General features: G+C 42.9%; 1 protein-coding gene across 1 annotated transcript in view; it reads right to left on the bottom strand.

Annotated features, from left to right (window-relative positions):
* WNT7A (wingless-type MMTV integration site family member 7A) overlaps positions 1-21,264 on the bottom strand; it is a 63,092-nt gene extending 41,828 nt beyond the window's left edge. Inside the window, exons 1-2 of the mRNA XM_015421186.1 lie at positions 21,194-21,264; positions 18,978-19,204 (exon numbers count right to left, since the gene is read on the bottom strand). Coding sequence (XP_015276672.1) covers positions 18,978-19,204; positions 21,194-21,264 — 298 coding nt within the window. The remainder of the gene's footprint in view (positions 1-18,977; positions 19,205-21,193) is intronic.
* Positions 21,265-21,670: the final 406 nt, after the last annotated feature.

Below are 21,670 nucleotides of genomic sequence, written 5' to 3'. Positions count from 1 at the left end.
CAAAGCAATTTACCACCCTGGAGTTATAAAAAGCTCGAGTCCTGTATTGATGAAATATCACATTCTTGCGTCATTTAATTTATATACACTGTGGTTTCACCGATGACTCATGATCCAGAGCACCCGATTGTTCTTTAGAATGTAAATGAAGTAGAAAATAGTCTGGCATTGGTATATGTAAGTCAGCTTTCTTATTGTGTTATTTTAAGACTGTTTTATCCAGAAGATTAATTTTACCCTTGAGTATTTGTTTTGCCCTGAAGTAACAACTGTGATCCTGAGCTCAGTGTGTGCACTTGGAAGACAGGAGCCAAAGAGAAGCGAAGAGGACACAAGCTGGAGGAAGAATTACCAGGAGAATAGCAAGGGAATGTATAAATTGCAGGTTTATTCGTGGTTTTAATTTTAGTATAAAGTTATTCCAAGTACTACATTCTAAACAACATAGGCTGCTCCCACATGGCGACAATTCTGCATGTAGGCATTTGTAGTGAAAATGGAGCACCCATGGCTGCCATCCTTCCTCACACACCCCATGACAACATTGGGGTTTTTTATTTTAAAAAATCAGGAATTGGCAAACTGTTGTAGCATTTTTTGCAAGGTCTGCTGAATTCCCAGCTTTGTGGGGGGATTTTAAAGTCGGTCTCTGGCCCATGTCATTGTGGAAATATAATTGGTGCAGCTTTCCCCCTGCACAGTGGAAAAGGGCTAGAGACTTCATTTTGCTTTAAATGAAAGGTGAGAGTTTAGAAGAATTAGTAGACAGATCATTTTAATGTTAAAATACCATAGGGATATGCGAATTGCCATTTTTTTTAAAAAAAAAAAATCCCTTCTGTTCTCCCAAGGAGAAAAATTGTAGCTGTGGGAAGACGGGAGGGCTGAGGCAAGGAAAATGGTGCCAAGGAGGGTGGGATTTGCAAAAATGTGCATCTTCCCACCCACTAGGCATACAAACACAGTTTGATTGTGATTTTCCCCCAAAAGATCATACTAGAATTGGGACAGATCAAACATAGCAAAGTGGAGAAAAACATGGAAAGTGGATGATTAGGTGATGACATCATGTGAATACTTTTTTAAAAAACACTCAGGTTTGGACACCAAACTGGAATAAAACTTCCACGTGGAATCAGTCTTAAAGTATTTGAATGTATTAATTTTTGCTTTGGAAGTATGTTTTAAAATAATTCTAAACCAATTCCTGCTTACTCAGCTGCCAAATAGTCCCATGAAATGCCCAAGCTCTTGCTTTGGCCAGCCTCCAGGGAGCATAGAGTTCTGAAGTGAGAAACAATCACCAAGAAGGACTCTCTGCCAGCTGTCTGTGCTCATACATGACATTATTTGGGGGGGTGAATATTTTGTGTGTGGGTGTGCCTGGAAGTCATGGCGACCCCTAGTGGGGCTTGGACGTTTCAGAGAGGTGGCTTTCTATTGCCTGCCTCCACATCCCAGCCCTGGTATTCCTTGGAGGTCACCCATCCAAGTTCTTGCCAGGGTCAGCCCTGTAAGCTTCCAAGATATGACGAGGTCAGGTTTGCCTGGGCTATCCGGGTCAGGACCATACATGATGTTATTAAGAGACAATTTTTGAAAAACAACAGAGATCTTAATAGTACCTAAGCAAAGACATGTCATTAAGGCATGCACATCCCAAGTTATTTGAGGCTTTGGAAAAGTTATACCAAACAGTTCCGTTCTCAGTATAGCCATTCCTCAAAAAGTATAACTCCCCTGGAGGAAACTAAGACTAGAAGTACAAATGCACAAAATGACTCTATGTACTCACTCCACTAAAAATCAAGCATGTTGCTCCATGTCCCTTTGATTTCAGTGAGGGAGACTTAAGTGCATTCTTAATTCTCTCCCACTGGAGGCAGTGGAGCTTAAATGTTCTTAGCCCTGGCTATAACATTTATTTTTTCTTCATTTCAAAATGATTTATGACACAGTTTGAGAATCCCAGCAATAAATTTTATTTTTATTTCTTAAAAGAGTTAGTTGAAGATGTCTTTGTACTTATTGAAGTCTTTGTTTACTTAAATAAATAAGTATTTATAAGTATAACTTCATAACAAAGGAAACCATTCATAAAGGTTAGCATTCTCCTGAAATGCTCTATTCTATTACATAACAAAGACCATTTCTCTTATTTGGCCACAGTTGCTGATCTCCCCAGACTATTACAAGTGTATTTATTCCTGTGCTTGGCTGCTTACAGATAAAATGCTTATGAATCATAAAGGTGTCAGAGAAGTAAAACAAAAACAAAAAACAGGAACACAAAAGCTATAATCTATTCTAGAGAACATTGCCACAAAGTAGGCTTGCCAGTCCCCAGGTGGGTGCGGGGGATCCCCCACTCTTGTGGGCTCCTGCCTGCCACCGGCCAGCTGGCTGGTGGGGAAAACCCCACCCCTAAACAGACGCCCTGTGCAACATCTGCAATGCGATGACATCACTTCCAGAAGTGATGTCGTTGTCGTTCCAGAAGTGATGTTGTTGTGTTGGCGACGTTAAGGGCAACACTCTATTGGGGGGGGCAAAACTCTATGGTTTGTAGCCATTTTTACCATAGAGTTTTGCCCAAAAAGTAGAGTGTCATCCTGGTACCAGCTGAGGCATGAGAGGAAGGAGCAGTATCACAAAGCAGAGACTTGGGGCGACAGCTGAGTTTTCTGGCCTCCCAGGGATCAATCCAAAGGAGCACAGAGGGCCTGCAACTCTGTTACTTCACAAGGATTTTTTCCCCATAATCAGCCTCTGCAAACCTTCAGAAGCCACTGCATAAAAGAAATCTGCAAGAAACTTCAAGAAATGACTAAGCTGTCAACATAGCTACTTGGGAAGGAAATCTGAAATGATTTGACAATCCTCTGGAATTTGCCTGTCTTTTTTCCCTACTAGGAAAATGAGCTACTGCGTGGGGTGGTTATATCTGGAAAACAGTGCAAATGGGGAAATGTTAAACCCTGCCCGCCTTTTGCCCTGCAACTGCTTTTAGATGAAATTAAAGACATTGGGCGATCTGATGCAGGTCTCTCACCTCTTGTCTAGTTAGGCCCCTGCACACAAACATAAATCAAAATCTCAACAAGGAAAATTTCAAAGTAATCCTTGAAAAACATGGCATCTCTCTGAACAAAGCTGAATAGGGTTGCCATCCCCCCAATGAGGGCAGGGGTTCCCCTGCTTTGGGGGGACCCAATCTGCCGATGGCTAGCTGGCTGATGGGGGAAGTCCCACCCCTAAAGAGCCCCATTGCACCCGATGTGCCCAAGGTGACACCGTCATGCCAGGCACGTCATGCGGGAGATGCTTTAGCATATGGGTGACCATAAAGTTCTTTACCCAAATGCTAGAGCATCCCCTGCATGACATGCCCAGTGTGATGGCATCACTTCCAGGTGGCCATCATCGCAACACGCATGCTTTGCATGCACACCAGAAGATCCTGGGACTGGGTAGGAGCACCTCCACTGGCAGCCAGGTAAGACCTGGCAACCCTACAGCTGAAGCAGAAGGAGCCTGCAGAAGTACTGCTGATAGAAAAGGAATGGGGAGGCAATTACCTGGTTCCCCTTCCTCACTGCAGCTCTTTAGACTATGTGGCCTTTTGTTCATGTGTGTTCTGCAACCTCCAGTATCAGCACTTTGGAAGTCCCAGGGAGCTACTGGGGGAAGGGGAAGGGCAGGAAAGAACTGTGTCATGAGTGTCCTTGCACTTATGCTTCTCAGATTCCAAACCACTGCCACTTGCACCATAGGAACAAGAGCAGGGGTCTGAGACAAAATACACTCTAGAGTTAGAACAAAGAAATCTATCCAGTGAGGAACAAAAGGAAGAGAGAGTTAAAGTCACCGTACAGAAGTCATACACTCAAGGCATGGGGATGTATGAGGCCAGAGGCAGACAAGGTAAGCTTAAGGAGACTGCAAATTGATGTGGAAACCAGGTGAACTAAGACTAAATCAGGGCAGGCAAACAAAAGGAGGTATAAAAGCCAGTGTGGTATGGTGTGGTGGTCATACTTGGGCTTGAGAGAACCAGGGAGAGTTCCCCAATCAGCCATGAGGCTTGCTAAGTGACCTTGACCTGGTCACTTAATCTCAGCCAGGATTGTTGGGAGGATTAAATAGAAAAGTAGAGTACCTAGGGTTGCCAGCTGCCTGAAGAAAAATCTCCTTAATGAAGGTGTGATAGGGTGTTGTGTACCATGTGATGTTCACTGCCATGAAAAATTCAGCTGCCCATTTCCACTCATCAAGCTTTTTTTTTTTAAAGGGACAGGACATTTTTCTCCAGGCCCCCTGATAATCCTAGGACTACCAAGTATCTCACTCTATATTCCTTGGAGGAAAAGTGGGATAAAAATGGACAAATACTAAGAGCCAGGGAGGAGGAGGAAAAAAGGGGAAAAAATAATATAGTAAATGTAGTGCTACAAACCACTGACCCATAGGCAGCTGCTTCCTATGGCTCTTTTACAGGGTACAGTCAGACAGGTTGTGTGGTCCAATGTCATCCCGCCTCCCTAACGGATTTAATGTGCACGTCCAGACAGTGACACATCTGTCTTCTGTTCCCCAGTCCTTCGCCCCCCATCCTCGCCCCTGACATTGCCAACACCAGAGAAAGTCTGGTATTTACAGGCCGAATTGTTCCACTGCGAATTTCCTGCCGTCTGATTGCTCCATTGCATGCTCAAGCTATTTGTGAGGTCTGTGACTCCCACTCCCTGGTCACCATTTTTTTCCAAAGTTAGCGATATGCGCATAACTGCATATTCGCTCCTGGTGAATAAGCAGTTGTGTGTCTGTGCAAAGTAGACTTTTTAAAAGAAAAAAGGTGGTGTGTCTGATCACATCCTCTCCAGAACAAATGGCTCTGGAGAAATTAGAGGCACAGCCAGACCATGCCAAGCCTGCCATCTGATTGCAGCCATAGACAGCTGAAGTTATACATGTTAGATGAGGAAAGTTATTTCAGATGAGCCCAAGTGATTCCTACCTTGTACAGATCTATTTGTATGAAATAAAAAAATAAATTGGAAGAGCAGTCCTAGATAGCACTACCTTTATACCAGATTGGCTGATAGAATAAAGAGCCGTAATGGCGCTTATTCTAATTGGGAGCTATGTATCTTGGCATTTTTCTAACACTATAAACAGGACATTTTAAGCATAATTTCACCAGAAATAATTCCAGAAACAGTCTAAAAGCCTAGAGGGGGAGGGCAAGCACTAGAGCAAGTGGACAGATGGTACTTTTTCTCTCTCTTCCCATAATACTACCACTTGGTGACATCAAGCGAAGTTGATCGACCATAAGTTCAGGACCATCAAAAAGAAATGTTTCTTGACTCAGCATGTAATCAAATTGTAGAATTCACTGCCAGTGGATGTGACCATAAATGGCTTTCAGAGGGAATTAGAAGGCTCATGGAAGATAGCTTCAACAATGGCTACTAGTTACGGTAAGTTAAAGGAGCCTCCATATTCAGAGGTAGTCAGTTATCTTCTGAATACCAGGGCTAGGAAGGAGCATCAGGGGAAGGCTTTAGCCTCTATGCCTTCTTTATTGGTCCTCCAAGGTAACTGGTTGGCCTCTCTGTGAAACAGCATCATGGAGTTGATGGACTACTCGGCTGATCCAGCAGGGCTTTTATTGTTCATATGTTCACTGTATTCAGCTGGCTCATTATTGTTAATAAATAAAAGTTAAACTATTTAGAGAAAGTTTCTAAGTACTGCAATAAACACATTTGGTGTCAGGTTGGACTAGAAACTTTCAGCCCAGTCCTGTTCATTTTTTTCTTAAAAGTCAGTCCCAGTGATTTCAGTGAAATGTTGAAGGTAAGTCCCATTGAATCCTAAAATGTACTTCCACATAAACAAGCATTGGATCCACTGTTAATCCTACTCACAAATAAGCAAAGGGAAATTTGGGGGCGGGGGGGGGTATGGTGGATTAAATGTCCTATCAGGGTGAACATTTTAAAAAATATTTTGCCCTACCAGCAGTATCATGAATTAGTTATTTTGGAAAATAAAAAAAGACAAATTTGTATTTATCTTGCTGGAAAACATACGTTGTGTTTTCTGTTATTTAAAGCCAAGAGGTCATGGAGGGAGTTATCTGAAGAGGCATGTGCTGAATAATATGTTGACTGTGAAAATATAAAGATGGAAAATACGGTAGAGCTTGCCAATTATGTGCCATAGGCTACATTACTTCACATCTCTATAGCAGCCATAATTCATAGACAGCAAATTGGAGAGAAGAACCCATCTTCTCCCTGATTATCTGGATTTGTCTGCTTCTATTCCATCATCTACTACAGACAGGATCATAAAACCAGGCCTATGCAATGAATAATGGAGGCCTTGGGAGTTACAGAACATGCCAGTTGTTCAGATAAACAACCTGATCCTGCAAGGTGCAGGGTACCCACCACATTTCACTGATGTCATCAGCGGCAGAGAAGGCTATTCTGCAGCCTGTGGAATCAAGCTGAACAATTTTTGCTCAAATAACTCCACACACAAAAATTCTGCTTTTAAAAAGTGTTAGTAATCCAACACTTCCCAGCTTTACTGATGGAGGGCCATCCGGACTGTGCCCCTAAATATCTGGACAGGGCTTTACAAGCCATGGCTGGATGGTTACAGCAGAAACAACTGAAACTGAATCGAATGAAGACAGAGGTCCTGCACCTAGGTCATGGGAGTCAAGGATCGGGTATCAGGCTCCCAGCCTTCGACAGGGCCCCGTTGTTGCCAGTGCCGAGGGTAAAGAGCCTGGGGGTGTTCCTGGATGCTAGTTTGACTATGGAGGCGCAGGTCACCACCACAGCCAGGTCTGCCTTTTTTCATCTGAGGCAGATCAGGCAGTTGGCCCCATACCTCTCCCCCAATGACCTGGCTGCAGTGACCCATACAATGGTCACTTCCAGATTGGATTATTGTAATTCTCTCTATGTGAGGCTGCCCTTGACTCTGTTCCAGAAGTTGCAGCTACTGCAGAACACAGCAGTACAGGTGTTGATGTCACTGCCTTTGTGGGCCCACATCCACTGAGTGCTGTGTGAACTACACTGGCTGCCTATTGAATTCTGGATCTGCTTCAAGGTGCTGGTGATTACCTTTAAAACCCTATATGGGCAGGGGCCTGCATATATTCGAGACTGCCTCTCTCCATAGGAGCCCTGCATAACATTGGGTTCTGCAAACCATCATCTCCTGGTAGTCCCTGGCCATAAGGCCCTAGCTCCCACCTGGTAGAATGAGCTCCATTATGAAATCAGGGCCCCGTGGGACCTATTACAGTTCCACAGGGCCTGTAAGATGAAGCTCTTCCACCAGGCCTTCAGCTTGGGCGGCAGGTAGGGTTGCCAAATCTTTTTTACCTGGCAGCGGGGGGCTCCTGCCTGGCATCTTGAGTGCGTGCGCGCACGTGAAGCGCGCGCGCACTGCCCGGATGTGACGTCATGACGGATGTGACGCATGCTGGGGGCGGGGCCATAGCCATTTGAGGGGAAAACATAGAGTTTCCCCCTCAAATGGCTGTGGCCCTGCCCCCAGCGTGCCCAGCATCATGATGTCACATCCGGGCGGCGCATGCACGGGGGTGGGGTTTCCCCCGGGGCCCGATTCTGTGGGGGCGGAAATTGGGCCTACAAAACCGGGGGAAATCCGCCCCCCGGGGGGACTTGGCAACCCTAGTGGCAGGCATCCACCTGATACGGCCTCCCCCCCCCCCGTGACATCAGATCCTGTATTGCCAGCCTTAACATCATCTGTCAAGGCATACTGTATTGTGTAATTTATTTTATGGTTTGATTTTAATTGATGTATATGTTTTTCTATTTTAATTGTAAATCTGCTCTGTGCAGATCAGTTTGTTTGGGACCCACCCTGAGCCCACTATGTGGGGAGGGTGGGATATAAATTTAAATAAATAAATAAATTTATGATGGCATGAATTGATTTTGCCCATTTCATTGTCTTTCAGGGACAAATCAAAATCTGAAAGAAATTCAAGCTACAGTTCCCAAAGTAACAGTGACAATATGGCAAATATACACTTAAGTCCATTCATTTCATTGATCTTAAGGCTGCAGTCCTGTTCATGCTTACCTGGGAGCAGGGCTTTTTTTTTTAGAGAGAGAATGCCCCAGAACAGAGTTCCGGAACCTCTTCAACAAAATTCTTTTTAAAATGCTTAAAAGTTTGTGAGTTTTCAGTATACAGATTGAAAACGTCATTTCCCTCTTGAGAGTTCCGGCACCTCTTTTTCCACACACACACACACAAAAGCCCTGTCTGGGAGTAAACCCTATGAAACACCATGGCATTTATTTATTCAGAATAATCACATAGGATTTATTTATTGTGTGGGATCAAGGCTGAAAGTGTTGCATACTCTGCTGGATTGTGGCCCAAATACTTTACAGCTTTCCATTATCAGACATCGTTATCACAACATTATTGTGCGTTTCAGGAACAGGGCTTCCTTTTTATATCATTTACCTTATCTATGACACTGTCAGGTATGTTTTATGTGATTTCATTTTCTTCTTGAGAAACCCATATACTAAACTTTCAGTAGGCGTTAGCTACCCTACTCCAACATACTGTAATGTAATCTTTTTGTTTCTCTAAAACATGTACTCACAAGATACATTTGAAGGCAGGTATGAAAGCCTTGTGATGCGAATTCCTGCAAAAGTGACCTTGGGGCAATGTTTTTATCTTACCATGACAGTCACTGCCTAGAAAGATTGACTCTTTGGCATAAAGCATCATGCTGGTTTTTAGATTCTTGGTGCCAGATTTCCAACCTGGCTCCTGTTTTTGCAAGAATACTTTCTTGGCTGCAAAAATAAAAACAAATAGAACCCCTGCCTGTGCCTCTGTTTTTATAGTTACAAAATGTCACAAACACAAATTATTTACAAGTGTGTATTGATCCTGCTAAATTCAACAGCAAAATCCTCATTTGTTTTTCAAGGACTTAGACCTTCAGTGACTCAGAGCCGGTGCAGACATTACTAAACCCTTGTGACTTATTGCTTGCATGAGTGATCTACTTGCATGAGCAGAATACCATCAGAAGAGTCTCTTCAGAGAGGGTTGTCCTTTCTGTTTCATGAGCTAGGAAGTCACAACTTCTCCCCCCCCCCATTTATAGAAAAGGAGAAGAAGCTTTATCACTTTACCCTACCTGAATAAACTATTCTGTAAGGAATACATTATACTAACGGTACGAACTGTGCCATTGGAGAAGAGTCATTCAATCATTTTGCTTGCCCATGAGGTGACATTCTGAAGTCACCTTACAGTGAACGGCCAAGATTCCAAGACATTTTGGGCTCTTCTTCCCTATATATAATAATATTGTCTTTCAGAGGGAAATGATGGCGGGGCTGATGAATAGACAGTAAACCCATTTGTGACCCAGTCACACGTGAATGTTCATTGCAAAGCCACTGTCAAATGTAACAAAGGCCCTAAAGCAGAGACTTAAATGATGACTAAAAAGGGGTAGCTTTGTTAATCCAGTGTCACGTTAATTGTTAATTTTCATATGAGCTTTCCTGAGTCACAGCCTTCTTCTTCAGACAGATATAGCAAAGCCTTGCTCATAGTAAGACAAATGGGGGACAGGTCAGCAGGCCTGCAATCCGTACCAACATAATTACAGCCTGCAGTTTCATCTTAAAGGGACCATGGACACAGCATCAGTTCCCCTCTCCTTTTTGGTGTGGTCATGGTCAAACCACATTACACCAACAATTATGCAAAGCATGAAATTACAGACTACTGCTACCTTAACCATCCATACAACAACATTGGCAACCACATAATCTGACAGATCTCCAAATGCCACCCAACAGTAGGCTGGAAATGTAGGAATCTGCTGTAATGTTAAAAGGTATTGACTTTCACATTAAATAATTGACTTTTAGTGGGAAACCAATTTTGTGAATCACCCCAAAGTGGTGGGAAGTCTTGCTACAGTGGAGGACAAAGACAATTATGAATATATATATATTTAATGAATCGTTTGTTCACATCATTAGTCAACTGTTCTAATAAACTTAATGGGAATCTTTCATAATTGCGGAAACCATTTCATTATAAATTCCAAGTTATAAATAGGAATGTGTGCCGAGGAAAATTTCGTTACAGTTTTGGAACCAGGCTTCAGGAGGGTAATTGTTTCCATGATTGCTTAATTTTGGATAGGGCATTACGGGTTCAGATTAAAAATCTGTGCTACATTTTTGTGTTCTAGATTTTCTGGACCATTTTCTGCACGTGCACACTACAAACACCTTTCCTTTCAATGCACAGCCAATTGGATGTCTCCCACACAGCAGTCATTGCACATAATACCACCAAAATCACACGAAATGCAGTTCACCCTCTCCTCTCCAGACCCCTCAAATATCAACCACATGCAGTAAAGCAGCTCCATATTGCCAGGCCCCCTAAGTTGCTCATTTCTGCACACAAGTGCTGACAGCTGCCTTAGAAATTCCCTCCCTGATGCTTGTTGGGAAAGATCTTTAATGAAAGTGCTCTGTGTGCCTCTCTTGCCAGGATCAAGTTGGAAGGAAGGTTGCTGTTGCTCGGGAAATAAGCAGAATCAGAGAACAACAGGTACACACACATGCTGTGCATTCCCTCTCTGCAGCTTGTCTCCAAAGGTTGGGGATGCTAGATCCTTTCCAGGATCTGAGTGGTTGGAAGGATGCTGTTGCCTGGAAAAACAAGTAGAATCAAAGAACATGCACATGCTCCTGCAGGCTTGGTAAGAACCTGAACTCAAAATGACATGGACTTTTAGGGAGGGTAGTTTCATTTCACTAAGAATCCCAGATTCCTAATGTTCTAGGAAGCTGAAGTAGAGTTGCCATTCCCCTGGCAGCACCGGGGAAACCCCTGATTTGGGGGGGGGGGTGGCCAGCGGGGGAAACCCCTTCCCCAAACCTGGAAGTGATGTCATCATGCCGGGGACATCATGCCAGGGGCACTCTGGTATTTGGGCAAACTCTAAGGATTTGAGGCCAGAAAAAAAACAGAGTTTGCCCCAAATACCAAAGCATCCCTGGCGTGATGTTCCCGGAGTGATGATGTCACTTCCAGTTGATGTCATCATGTCGGGGATGTCACATGATGTCCCCACCTATCCTTGAATGCCCCCCAAAGTCCCCTGCTCCATGCAAGATAAGACATGGCAACCCTAAGCTGAAGTAATTACACAAAACAGCAATCTTCATGTATCATTTCATCTCCGGAGTTCCATTATGCACACCCCTAGTTATAATACCAAAAGCACGGTTACTTAATTGGGCCAGATTCTTCAGTATCCCTGTGTAGTTTTATAAAAGTCACTGACATTTGTTGTTGTTGTTCAGTCACACAGTCGAGTCCGACTTTTACAGCTGTGTAAAATTTAAGTCATCGCTTCTGCTTATGTGTACTGTTATTCAGTAATGAAGGATGTATTTTTAAAGGCCAATATATATCACTGTTTATATTCTATGTTGGATGATGATCTAAGATTTAATTCAGGCTCACATTTTCACAAGGTTTTCCTAGCTACTGAACACCAATACATAGATTTGGCTAGAGCTGTGTAAACCCAAGTATTTGCGCTAAATTGATCTTTGGAGCACTCTGAAAATCTGACTGGGTTTTCGGACATTACTATGGATTGTAGGGACTTTACAGAATCATTGTATTCATCTGTAGCTGAGACCATGAGCACACTTCACTGGCAGTGAATGGCAGGGATAGGTATCCAAGATTAATATATACTGTATATATTAATATATACTGTATACCAGTAAACATAAATCCATTACAAGTTGCCATCTTTCTCTATGTCCATGGATTTCTCTCACATATTCTATGAGATTTTTCTTAATCTGTAGAAAGCAAATGTTTTATTTAAGATGCAAGAGCACAGGAATGGTTTTAATACCTTTTTTATTTCTGTACTATGATTTTATGTTTGGGAACTTTGCACAGCAATCCATTCAGCATCCTAGGTAAGGGTTACTTAGACATCTAATTTTATAAATTTATAATTAAATAAGAATAGAATAGAACTATTGCCAGACCAAAATCCATATAGTCCAGCACTTCTGGAAGTTTACAAGCAAGCTAGGACATAAATGTTAGTTGCCATTATGCTGGACAGTTCTCACAATGGAAGGAAGTGAGAAATGGGGTCTAACAAGGATAGACATTGGGACTGGTGCTGTTTAATTCATTCATAAATGATCTGAAACTGGAGATTAGCAGTGTAGTGTCCAAGTTTGCAGATAATGTCAGATTGTTCAGGATGGTGAAAACCAAGAGCTATGGGAGGATTTCTCCAGTCTGGGTGAAGGGGTAGCAATATGGCAAACAAAGCTCAATATACATAAATATAGTAAAGAGATCATCTTAGTGGCCATTAAGCAAAAACTCCTGACTTTAAATGCATGCTGGGGGGGGGGGTCTGAAGTGTCAGAGAGTGATGGGGAAAGAGCTCTTGGGACTGTAGTGGAACTCTTGTTGAAAATGTCAACTAAGTGTGTGGCGAAAATTAAAAGGGATTATTAGGAAAGGGCCAGTAATGTAATGTCCCTGTATGGATCTATCATTTGTCCTCATTTGGAATACTATCTGGTCACTATATCAAAAAAAGAGAGAGAGATGGAGAAAGCTCAAAAGGTAGCAACCAAAATGATTAAAGGGGTTGGAGCACCTTTCCTGTTGTGAAATCCTAAAGAATTTGGGACTGTTCTATTTAGGGGGAAAAGACAACTAATTGGGGACAGGATAGCAATATATATAGTAGATAGAGATAGCTTTTTCTCCCTGTCCCACAATATTAGAATTCATGGGCACTCAGAAAGTTGATAGGCGATATATTCAAGATGAACAAAAGGAAGTATTTCTTCACTCAGTGAGAAATTAAATTGTGCAATTCACTGCCTGTGGACATAGTGATGGCCCATAGTGTAAATGGTTTTAACACATTCATTGATTATAGGTCACTAGCCATGGTGAGTAACTGGAACGTCTATATTCAGAAGCAACAAACCTCTGACTATCTTGTGCTGGGAAACAACACCAGAGGAAATCCTTGATCTCTTTGCCCTGTTTTCTGGCCCTCCATGGCTACTAGTTGGCTGCTGCATGAAGAATCCAAGTTCTAGTATTATCAGAAAAGGAACATCTTTATCTTTCTACTGTGTTTAAGACCATTTCATAAAATAGATTCCATTGAGACCAATGGGACTTGCTTTCAAGGAAATATGTTTTACCAACATTAGTATTCAAGGTGTGCCAATCTTGAGGATATACAGACACAATTTCCATCAACACATAAAGTAAGTAGCTGAATTCTGACAAACCAAGAGCAAAACATTCTTCAAAGTGCATAGATGCACCTATGATCTAATGTTGCAGTCATGTAACAACATAATGGTATTACAAGGATATGCTGCAGTAAAGTTGTTTGATAGTAAATCCTGGTTTTAGCATAATCATCACAATCACCCTAGAGTCACATTGAAATAATTGAACAGTGTGCTTCTCAGATTTGTGGCCTAATAGTTTTATTGCAAATTGGAGTGAGAGACCACTGGTTTCCTGTAGTCTTGCAAGACAGCAAGACTTTAAAACAATCAATTTACCCACATGAAGTAATGTCCATAGCTTCCCACCCCCTTTTAGCTTAACTATGTCATTTCATAGCAATGATAAGGTCAAAACCGGAGAAACTAAGAAATAACAAAAAGGAAAATGGCAATCGCAAAAGGTTTTGTTTGTTATCGTAATATAACTAAGCCCAGTGTTGATCATACTAAAGAGATATGAACATTTCTCCACAAGAGAGTTCTCTTCTGCTAGCCTTATTGGAATAAATGTGGCCTGCACAACAGCTTTGTTCTTCCATGTTCATGGACAACTCACATTCATTTCAAATGAGTTCTTCAAGAGAAATTCCCAGTGGGCACAACCTTCATAATGATATTCTCAATGTGATCCTATTTTCTCTCCTAGCAATTTGTTCACAGGAGGAAGTGCTTTCATTATACCAAATCTTTTACTGGGCCTTGGAATCTGGATGTAGATATTAATACGTTCTGAACATTCAAAAACTCAGTCATTGTTGATTTAGCTTTAATCATTGTGCATCAATGTATACAAGCAATGATTGCTATATAATTTTGTACTTCTCCATTTCACAGTACCAAAGGTAGATGATAGTGGTGTTTCCCAAAAGAGTTCAAGTTGCTTTGAAAGAGAGATCACTGCTTGCTGCTACACTTCCCACTTTTGCCTCTGGAAAACAGATAGGACCTTCGTATTGTTTCAAAAACCTGCCAAATCTGTTTAGCCAGAAACAGCCGTGGCGACAGAGTGTTCACATCACCAATAGTGAAGTCTCTATCAAACAATTTCACTCGCTTAAGAATTATTTCCACTATTGCTTGATCCTTATTCCCTCCAAGTCAGGGGACCTACCTACTCCCTCCATTGCTTCCATTTTTCCCAGAATCACCTTCAATCAGACGATACTGATTGACTGATTGATTCTTTGATTTGGGAATATTTATTTCCCAACTCTGCAGACCAACACTATCTAAGCTGGTTTACAACAATATTAAAGAGAACCACTATGATGGACAAACTGAGATGGCTCCAGCCTAAAGACATGAGTTTGAAACACCCCCATACAGGTCTGATCTTTCCCCCCAGCACCTCTGAACTCCCAACTCACTTTGGACATTCCTCTGGATTTAAAAAATTGTTTATATTTCTCCACAGGAAACCACTGAAATGGGAGTAATTAGGAATACCTCGGTAAACAGCTGGTAATGTTTGTTTGTGTGCAAATCATTTCCCTGGACCACAACTGCTGATCTAGAGAGCAGTCAGTACAACTCATGCCCAAAGACCAAAGAAAGCCTGTTTAGTCTTTACCCCTTTGAGAGCACTTAAATGAAACCACTGAGATAATAAGGGAACAGATAAGAATGACAAAGCGAACTAAGCCACTACTATGGCCTAACTTAGAGACAGCATGGGAGGAAATGGGCACAACATATATAAATTATAGTGTACACCTGCTTCCACAGATCTGCATATTTGAGCAAAATGATATCACAAAGCAACCCATACAACCAGGTCATCCTTCCAGATTTCAGGGAAAGGAGAGAGATTAGAGAGGCCAGCATTTGGCAAGCTTTAGCTGTGCTCATATTCCAGGCTGCAAAAATCAGAGAAGACAATTTGCTGTGCTTATTATTTAGGTGATTTGAAGTAACAGAACAAAGTTTGAGTCCAGTGTTGTCCTGATGGCACCTGGTATTTCTGGCCACTGTGTGACACAGAGTGTTGGACTGGATGGGCCTTTGTCCTGATCCAACATTGGCGTCTCTTATGTTCTTATGTTGTGCTTTTTTTTTTTTTTTTTGTAAGCCACATCTACAGCATACTTATCAGTTTAGGACAGCCTCTTACTTTCAGTTAAACCCCCTTTTAATAGATTTGTGCCTTTGGCCAGCTCATGTAGCACTAAGACAACTTCAGTGTTTGCAACAATAGTCAATCCATGTCTAGACCCAGTGAGCTAGCCCAGACAGAGGTTCCCCTGACATGAGGAACAATTAGATGTGGTCTGAAATATATAAGGGCAATAGCCTGTCCTTGATATTCTGGACGAATTCCACAGAAACAGGGGTAACAATGGGACACATATTGTATAGGATACATTATATTATACACCTCTGCTGTTGGTTGTTTTAGCTTGAAAGATGGAGGGGAAATGCTTGAGACCTGATGTTTCCTGTAGTATCAGCAAAATTAATTTACAATGTAATCCTAAATAAAGTTACAGCCTTCTCAGTTTATTGACTTCAGTTGATTTAAAAGAATGTAAATCGATTTAGGATTGCATATTTATCTCATACTATTTCCTTCATATACACTTGCAAACAATAAGAAGCATCAAGACTGTAGTATTACTTTCCCATTCCAGACTGCTCTTGGCTGTGTTCAGTCCATAATTTAGACCCTCTGCTGACTTTGATGCACAAGTAAGCATTGGTGGATTAAGTCTAAATGGGCCTGGATAACCACTCCTAACCTATCAAAGGGCCCTGCCCAGAAATGCCTTAGGCACGCCTGCCTCTTTGTGTTGGCTTCTTCCTCTGCATGCCCCGAAGGCTACCACAAGAGTCTATGAGTGCTCCTGCTTCCAAAGAGTCTTTGAACTTTGCCTGGCTCCCTTCCAACAGTCTTCAGGTCTGGAGTCATAGACTCATGCATTCCTCCTCTGAAAGTGGAATTCATGCCATTACACATATAACAATTTTGACTGTGGATTAAAAATACCATATGATCACATGCCTGGAACTCTGCCCTTAACATGTCTCACTGTGTTCAAATATTGTCGACGCAATGGATAGCCAGGGGTGGGGAGAGGGAGTGATGCTAGAAATTGTGTAAGGGAAGAACATCAGGGTTTTGCCTCATTCAGAGAGAAGCCATTCTGAAACCACCACTTTGCCTCCATTAACTTATGTGGAAGATGGCTAAGTTACTATACATGGAAATAAAGGATCAATGTGGCATAAATGTTACAGAGGCTCCCAGCCAGTACATTGGACATGCCGTCTTTGTTATTTTGATATGAGGAAAAGATGACTGAAACCATGGGTAGCAAAATTAGCACATTGCACATCTGGAGAAGAACATGGCTACTAACAAGTGACACCTTACCTCAGATGCACTCCCAAGGGAGCTTTGTTATATAAGCACAAAAAAAAGATAAAATATTAATAATGTTAACTTTAAAAAATAAATTATAATGTAAGGACTATGGAATATGCCAGGCCTGTATTGTTTCATTATTGGATTTTGACCCCACATTTCTCCAAGTATAGTATGCCCAAGAAAGTACCCTATCCTTATAATTGATAAGTAGATTACTAATATTTTATTTGTGTAAATAAATTAGCTATAAATAAAGCAGTTGCATTTGAATGTATCTCAAAGTTTATTGGCAACAAGCCAGCTTTCATGGTTAAGTCTAATAGTAGGCATGTTTACACCCAATAATATTGACAGTCTCTAGCACAATGAATTGTTGGATTGTGGCCATCAACCTTATGAGAAATATCTGTGAAACTTTCACTTGTATGATAAATAAAATCATTAAACAGAGATAAATCACACTTGGGAATTCAACATGGAATTTCCTTAAGCATTGATTTAGTTCAAATGTATATGTAAACATCAGTGTAATCCCTAGAACAGCCATGAACACCAAATAAAATGGCCAACATTTGAGAAAATATAATGTAACTAATATTGACACTTACTACAGAACACCAGAAATGGTTATTTAGGTTTTATCTTAATTTTGGGATTTTCCTGTTTATTTTTAACCCACAAAAGTGAAGCTTTTTAAACATCTTGTGCAGCATTGATCTTTAGTTGTACTTCTGGCACCTTGGAAACACACAACATATCCTTCCCACACACCACAAATATCCCATAATCCATTAGTGAACCTTGCCCGCTGACTCATGGTTTAGAAATCACTGCAATAGAACTGGAAGTTCCTTAAACACAACACATCAAATGACAATTTCAAAGACTTCTCAGCTGAACAAATAGCGTCCTACTTGGATGAATGAAAAACACATTTGTAGTCTGACAACAATGAAACCATTAAGAAGCTAAGGGAACAATCCTAAGTAAGTCTACTCAGAAGTAAATCCCATGTTAGTCAGTGAGGCTTATTCCGAGGGAAATTACCATAGTATGACAGCCAATGAGAACATCTCAGATATGTAGTTCTTTCTTGCATCATGCACTGAAGATTACACCACCATAAAGTACGTTGGCTAATCCAAAATTAAACCTGCTCCTTTGGTGGTGAAAAGTGCTGTCAAGTTATGGCCGAACGATGGCGACCCCCTAGGATTTTCAAGGCAAGAGCTGAAGAGAGGTGGCTGGCTATTGCCTGCCTCTGCATGGTGACCCTGGACTTCCTTGGTAGTCTCCCATCCAAATACTAACCAAGAAAACTGTCCCATTATTGTACTCCAAATCAACCGTAGGATCAGATCTCCCACTGTACCTATAATCATACTTTGAAGTGTGTTGGCAGGGGCAGGGGGACAGTCTAACTACTTAAACATGCTGTTATAATGTTTTCGCATTGTGGACCTTCACAATATATCCTAGACACAGCCCATTGAGCTCAATAGATTTAGAAGGGTGTAACTTTGTAATCCTCCCCCATTGATTTATAATGAAACTGGGAAAATAACACTGGCCGGAATCTATGTTCAGGGGTAATTTTTGAAAGGTTTTTTTTTTTTTAACTTGGCATTTGTGATGTCCACGCATTGCACAAAATAGTGACATTGCACACTAAAGGGCTCACGGACATTTTTCATTGTGTGTGAAATGCCAAAATAACAATAAGCATGTTTGCTCAGAACTGAATCCCATTGAGTTTAGTGGGATTTTTACCCTGGTAAGTCCATTTACAATTGCAGTCTTGCAGCCCAATACATGAACTCATAATTAGCTCAGAAATCCCATTCAAGTGTGTTTACTGTAAAGAAATGTTTGTGCCTAGAATAAGAGATGCTGACAGATAGAGATATAGATACACACACATATAACTCAGTAATAGGGATAGCAGAGGAGATAGCAACTATACACCTGCAGTGCACAGGCCTGCTACTTCCAGTGCTCCCAAAGGCAAGGCAAACCAGCATACAGGAGGGGTCATGAACTTCCGCTGAGGCACTGTCTCCTAACTATTACTGTTGTGCTGATGAGGTTATACTCTTAGCCTATCATCCTCTCTTCTTTTGAAAACTCTTCGGTGGACTTCAGGTTCCACCTGGCAACAGCTCTGTGGTAAAGAGATAACATACCCACTTTCAGCTCTTTTCCAAAGACCGTCCTCTCGCCCAAGGCCGAGCAATTCCACCGTCCATTGCGAAACTGAAATTGACACTCGTTGATTCCCATTTGGGAGCCTTCTCCGATCACGATGATGGCATCAGGTCTGCTCTGACAGATCGCCCTCTGTCTAGGAGCTAAGCCGGGGATCTTGTTACAGATGATGCTGGCCCCCAGAGCCACCACGGAGGAAAAGCCCCTAGAAGGGGGGGGATAAAAGAGAGAGAGAGAGATTGATCTGGACGGAGCGGATCATCATCGGAAACGCCCCCGCCGCTTTGGTGTCAATCGATTCTCTAAGACGGTTCTTAGTTGAGCGCCCTTCTGAATGCGCGGGAAATAGCAGGTTTGGCACTTCAAAGCAGACTCCGGTGCCTTTTAAACCCCGTTAAGCCCTCTGATCTGCCCATCGAGTCGTGACAGTAGCTTATCATTATGGACAAGTATAACCTTTCACGCAGCCAAACGTTTTGTAACTTTGGTGACATCCCCACAATAGTCCCGGGCAAGGGGGTGTTGAACCAGAGAGAGCGTGCGTGCAGCTTTCCCTCTCGGAGGCACTCACAACAACCCTCCCCGGGTGTTGTTTGCTAATGTCAACTGGCAGGTTGCAGCACATACTCGAGCAGAACCGAAAACAGCATTTTACTCAGCCAGCCGGTGGCCGAGACAAGCCCAGCGCTGCTGTGCTTATCTGCCCGCCCCGGGGATGACGATCAGAAGAGGGTAAGGAAAAGACCGAGGAGCTCAGCTGAATGGGCTACCAGAGCCTCGCTTTATCCCGCACCCCCCCCCCAGTCTTTATATATAGTTTTGTCGGCCTATAATTAAACGAGCGATAAGGAGCACGTGGGCTTTGGCCAAAGTGTGACCCAACTTCCTGATACATAAATTATAGCGCGCGGCAGTTCACCTCCTGAACAAAACGCTCACTCCCAAACAAAACGCTCGCTCCCAAACAAAAGGGTGGGCGCCGCAGGATCAGGCTGCTATTGCGTTTGAAACTCCGAGCGAGTCACTGGTCTGCAGGGATCAAAATCTCCTGGCTTTAAAAAAAGAAAAGAAGTGGACTGTCGCCCTCTTCCTTGCTGCACTCGATCACCAAATCCATAGCTTTGCTGTGTTAGGGAGATGTATAGGTGAGCCATGTGTTCTATACCTAAGTGAATACGCACAGAGGTACAAACACAGCAGCTTCATACAAGCACGTATCAGTTTCAAAGAGCACCGAGTCTACCTGAGAATCCAAGAACGGGATGACTGTCTACAGTTTCACAAAGCAGATCTGGATTTTAATCCCCTGGTGCTTTTAGGATGTTTTAGGCACAAAGCTTGTATAAACAGTTTCAGAAATGAATATCCTGAGCACACTTGGAGACAAGTTCCCTTGGGATAAATGGGACCTGCTTTAGATGGACTTGTTTAGGATAGCGCCCCTCCCCCGTCGCTTTCTGCGCGGTCCTCTGGGCGCGCTCGGGTGCAATAGAGTGGCAGCGCCCACTGTGTTCTGCCGGTGGTGACAAAGGAGCTGCCATTGGCTTTCGGGCTCGAGGTGCGATCCACAAGTCACTAATTATGTAGCATTATTAACCCGTAGGCAATTCTACTAGATCTGCAGATGGCTGCTGAGTGAGCTGACGTAGGTGCCATGCGAATGGGTTGTGCCTTACCGAAAACGCCGAGCAGTTCATCAGTCCAGCCCTAGAACTTGTGGAAGAAATGATGTCTCCCGAGCATGTGCAGAGTGCTTTGCTCGTAGAAACCACCTCCTGGGAGAAGGCCAGTTTCCCCACGAGGCGAGCGAGACAGGTTTAGCTTTTTCCCTGCCTTGCGGCGCACGGGCAAGTAGAGCCTTGAGGGTTGTTGGTTTCCACCACCACCACCCCCCAGGCGGTCCAGCGGTAACTTAAGTGGCACAACTTGCCATTCTAGGCATGCCTCGCGCCAGGGCTTTCTCTGTGCCCCCCCCCCTCGCCACACACTTAGAACTTCACCGAGAACAACAGCAAAAGAGAGAGAGAAAAACCCCATCATCTTGTTGTCCTAGCTTTAAAAAGAAAACCTCTTCCAGACTTTCCTCAAGTTGAATACTAACAGGTCTGGACAGGTTAGGCACAGTACGTTTGCGTTTAAAGAGTGGAGGGCGGGGGGGGGAGAGAGAGAGAGAGAGAGAGAGGAGGTGACTTACCCAATTTTGATATAGACAAGCCCTAGGCTCAGAACGATGTGGAATATCCAGCGCCTGGTTTTCCTGTTCATATTCCTCGTTTGCGCTTGGCTTTCAGACCAACATGCAAAATTATATCTCTTATGGGGGGAAAAAAGCGGTCCGTCCCCCCCTCCCCTCCTTCACACTCTTTGCGCGCTGGTTAATTTCTCAGACAGTGCAACGCCAGGTCAAAGTAATGCAGACAAAACAGACCAGCCCTCCTGCGATCGGAGCCACCCGGAGCGAGCGGTGTGTGTTTGTAAATCCCAAGAGACAATCACCATAGCCCTCCACTGGGTCTCTCTCTTCACTCCCTCTCTCCCTCTCTATTCCGGATTTGTATGCCTGTCACACGTAACACTTGGGAGCGCGCTGGGGAATGTATAGGCTTTAATAATCTCTGCCTCTCGCCGCACGCCGCAGCTCTGGAAGGATTTCCCCTCAGGTTCAATGTTA

Source organism: Gekko japonicus, unplaced genomic scaffold, assembly GCF_001447785.1.
Source record: "Gekko japonicus isolate JY-2015 unplaced genomic scaffold, Gekko_japonicus_V1.1 scaffold149, whole genome shotgun sequence".
In the NCBI taxonomy this organism is placed as follows: domain Eukaryota; kingdom Metazoa; phylum Chordata; class Lepidosauria; order Squamata; family Gekkonidae; genus Gekko; species Gekko japonicus.
The sequence above is the reverse complement of the archived record's forward strand: the minus strand, read 5'-3'. Positions and strand labels throughout refer to the sequence as shown.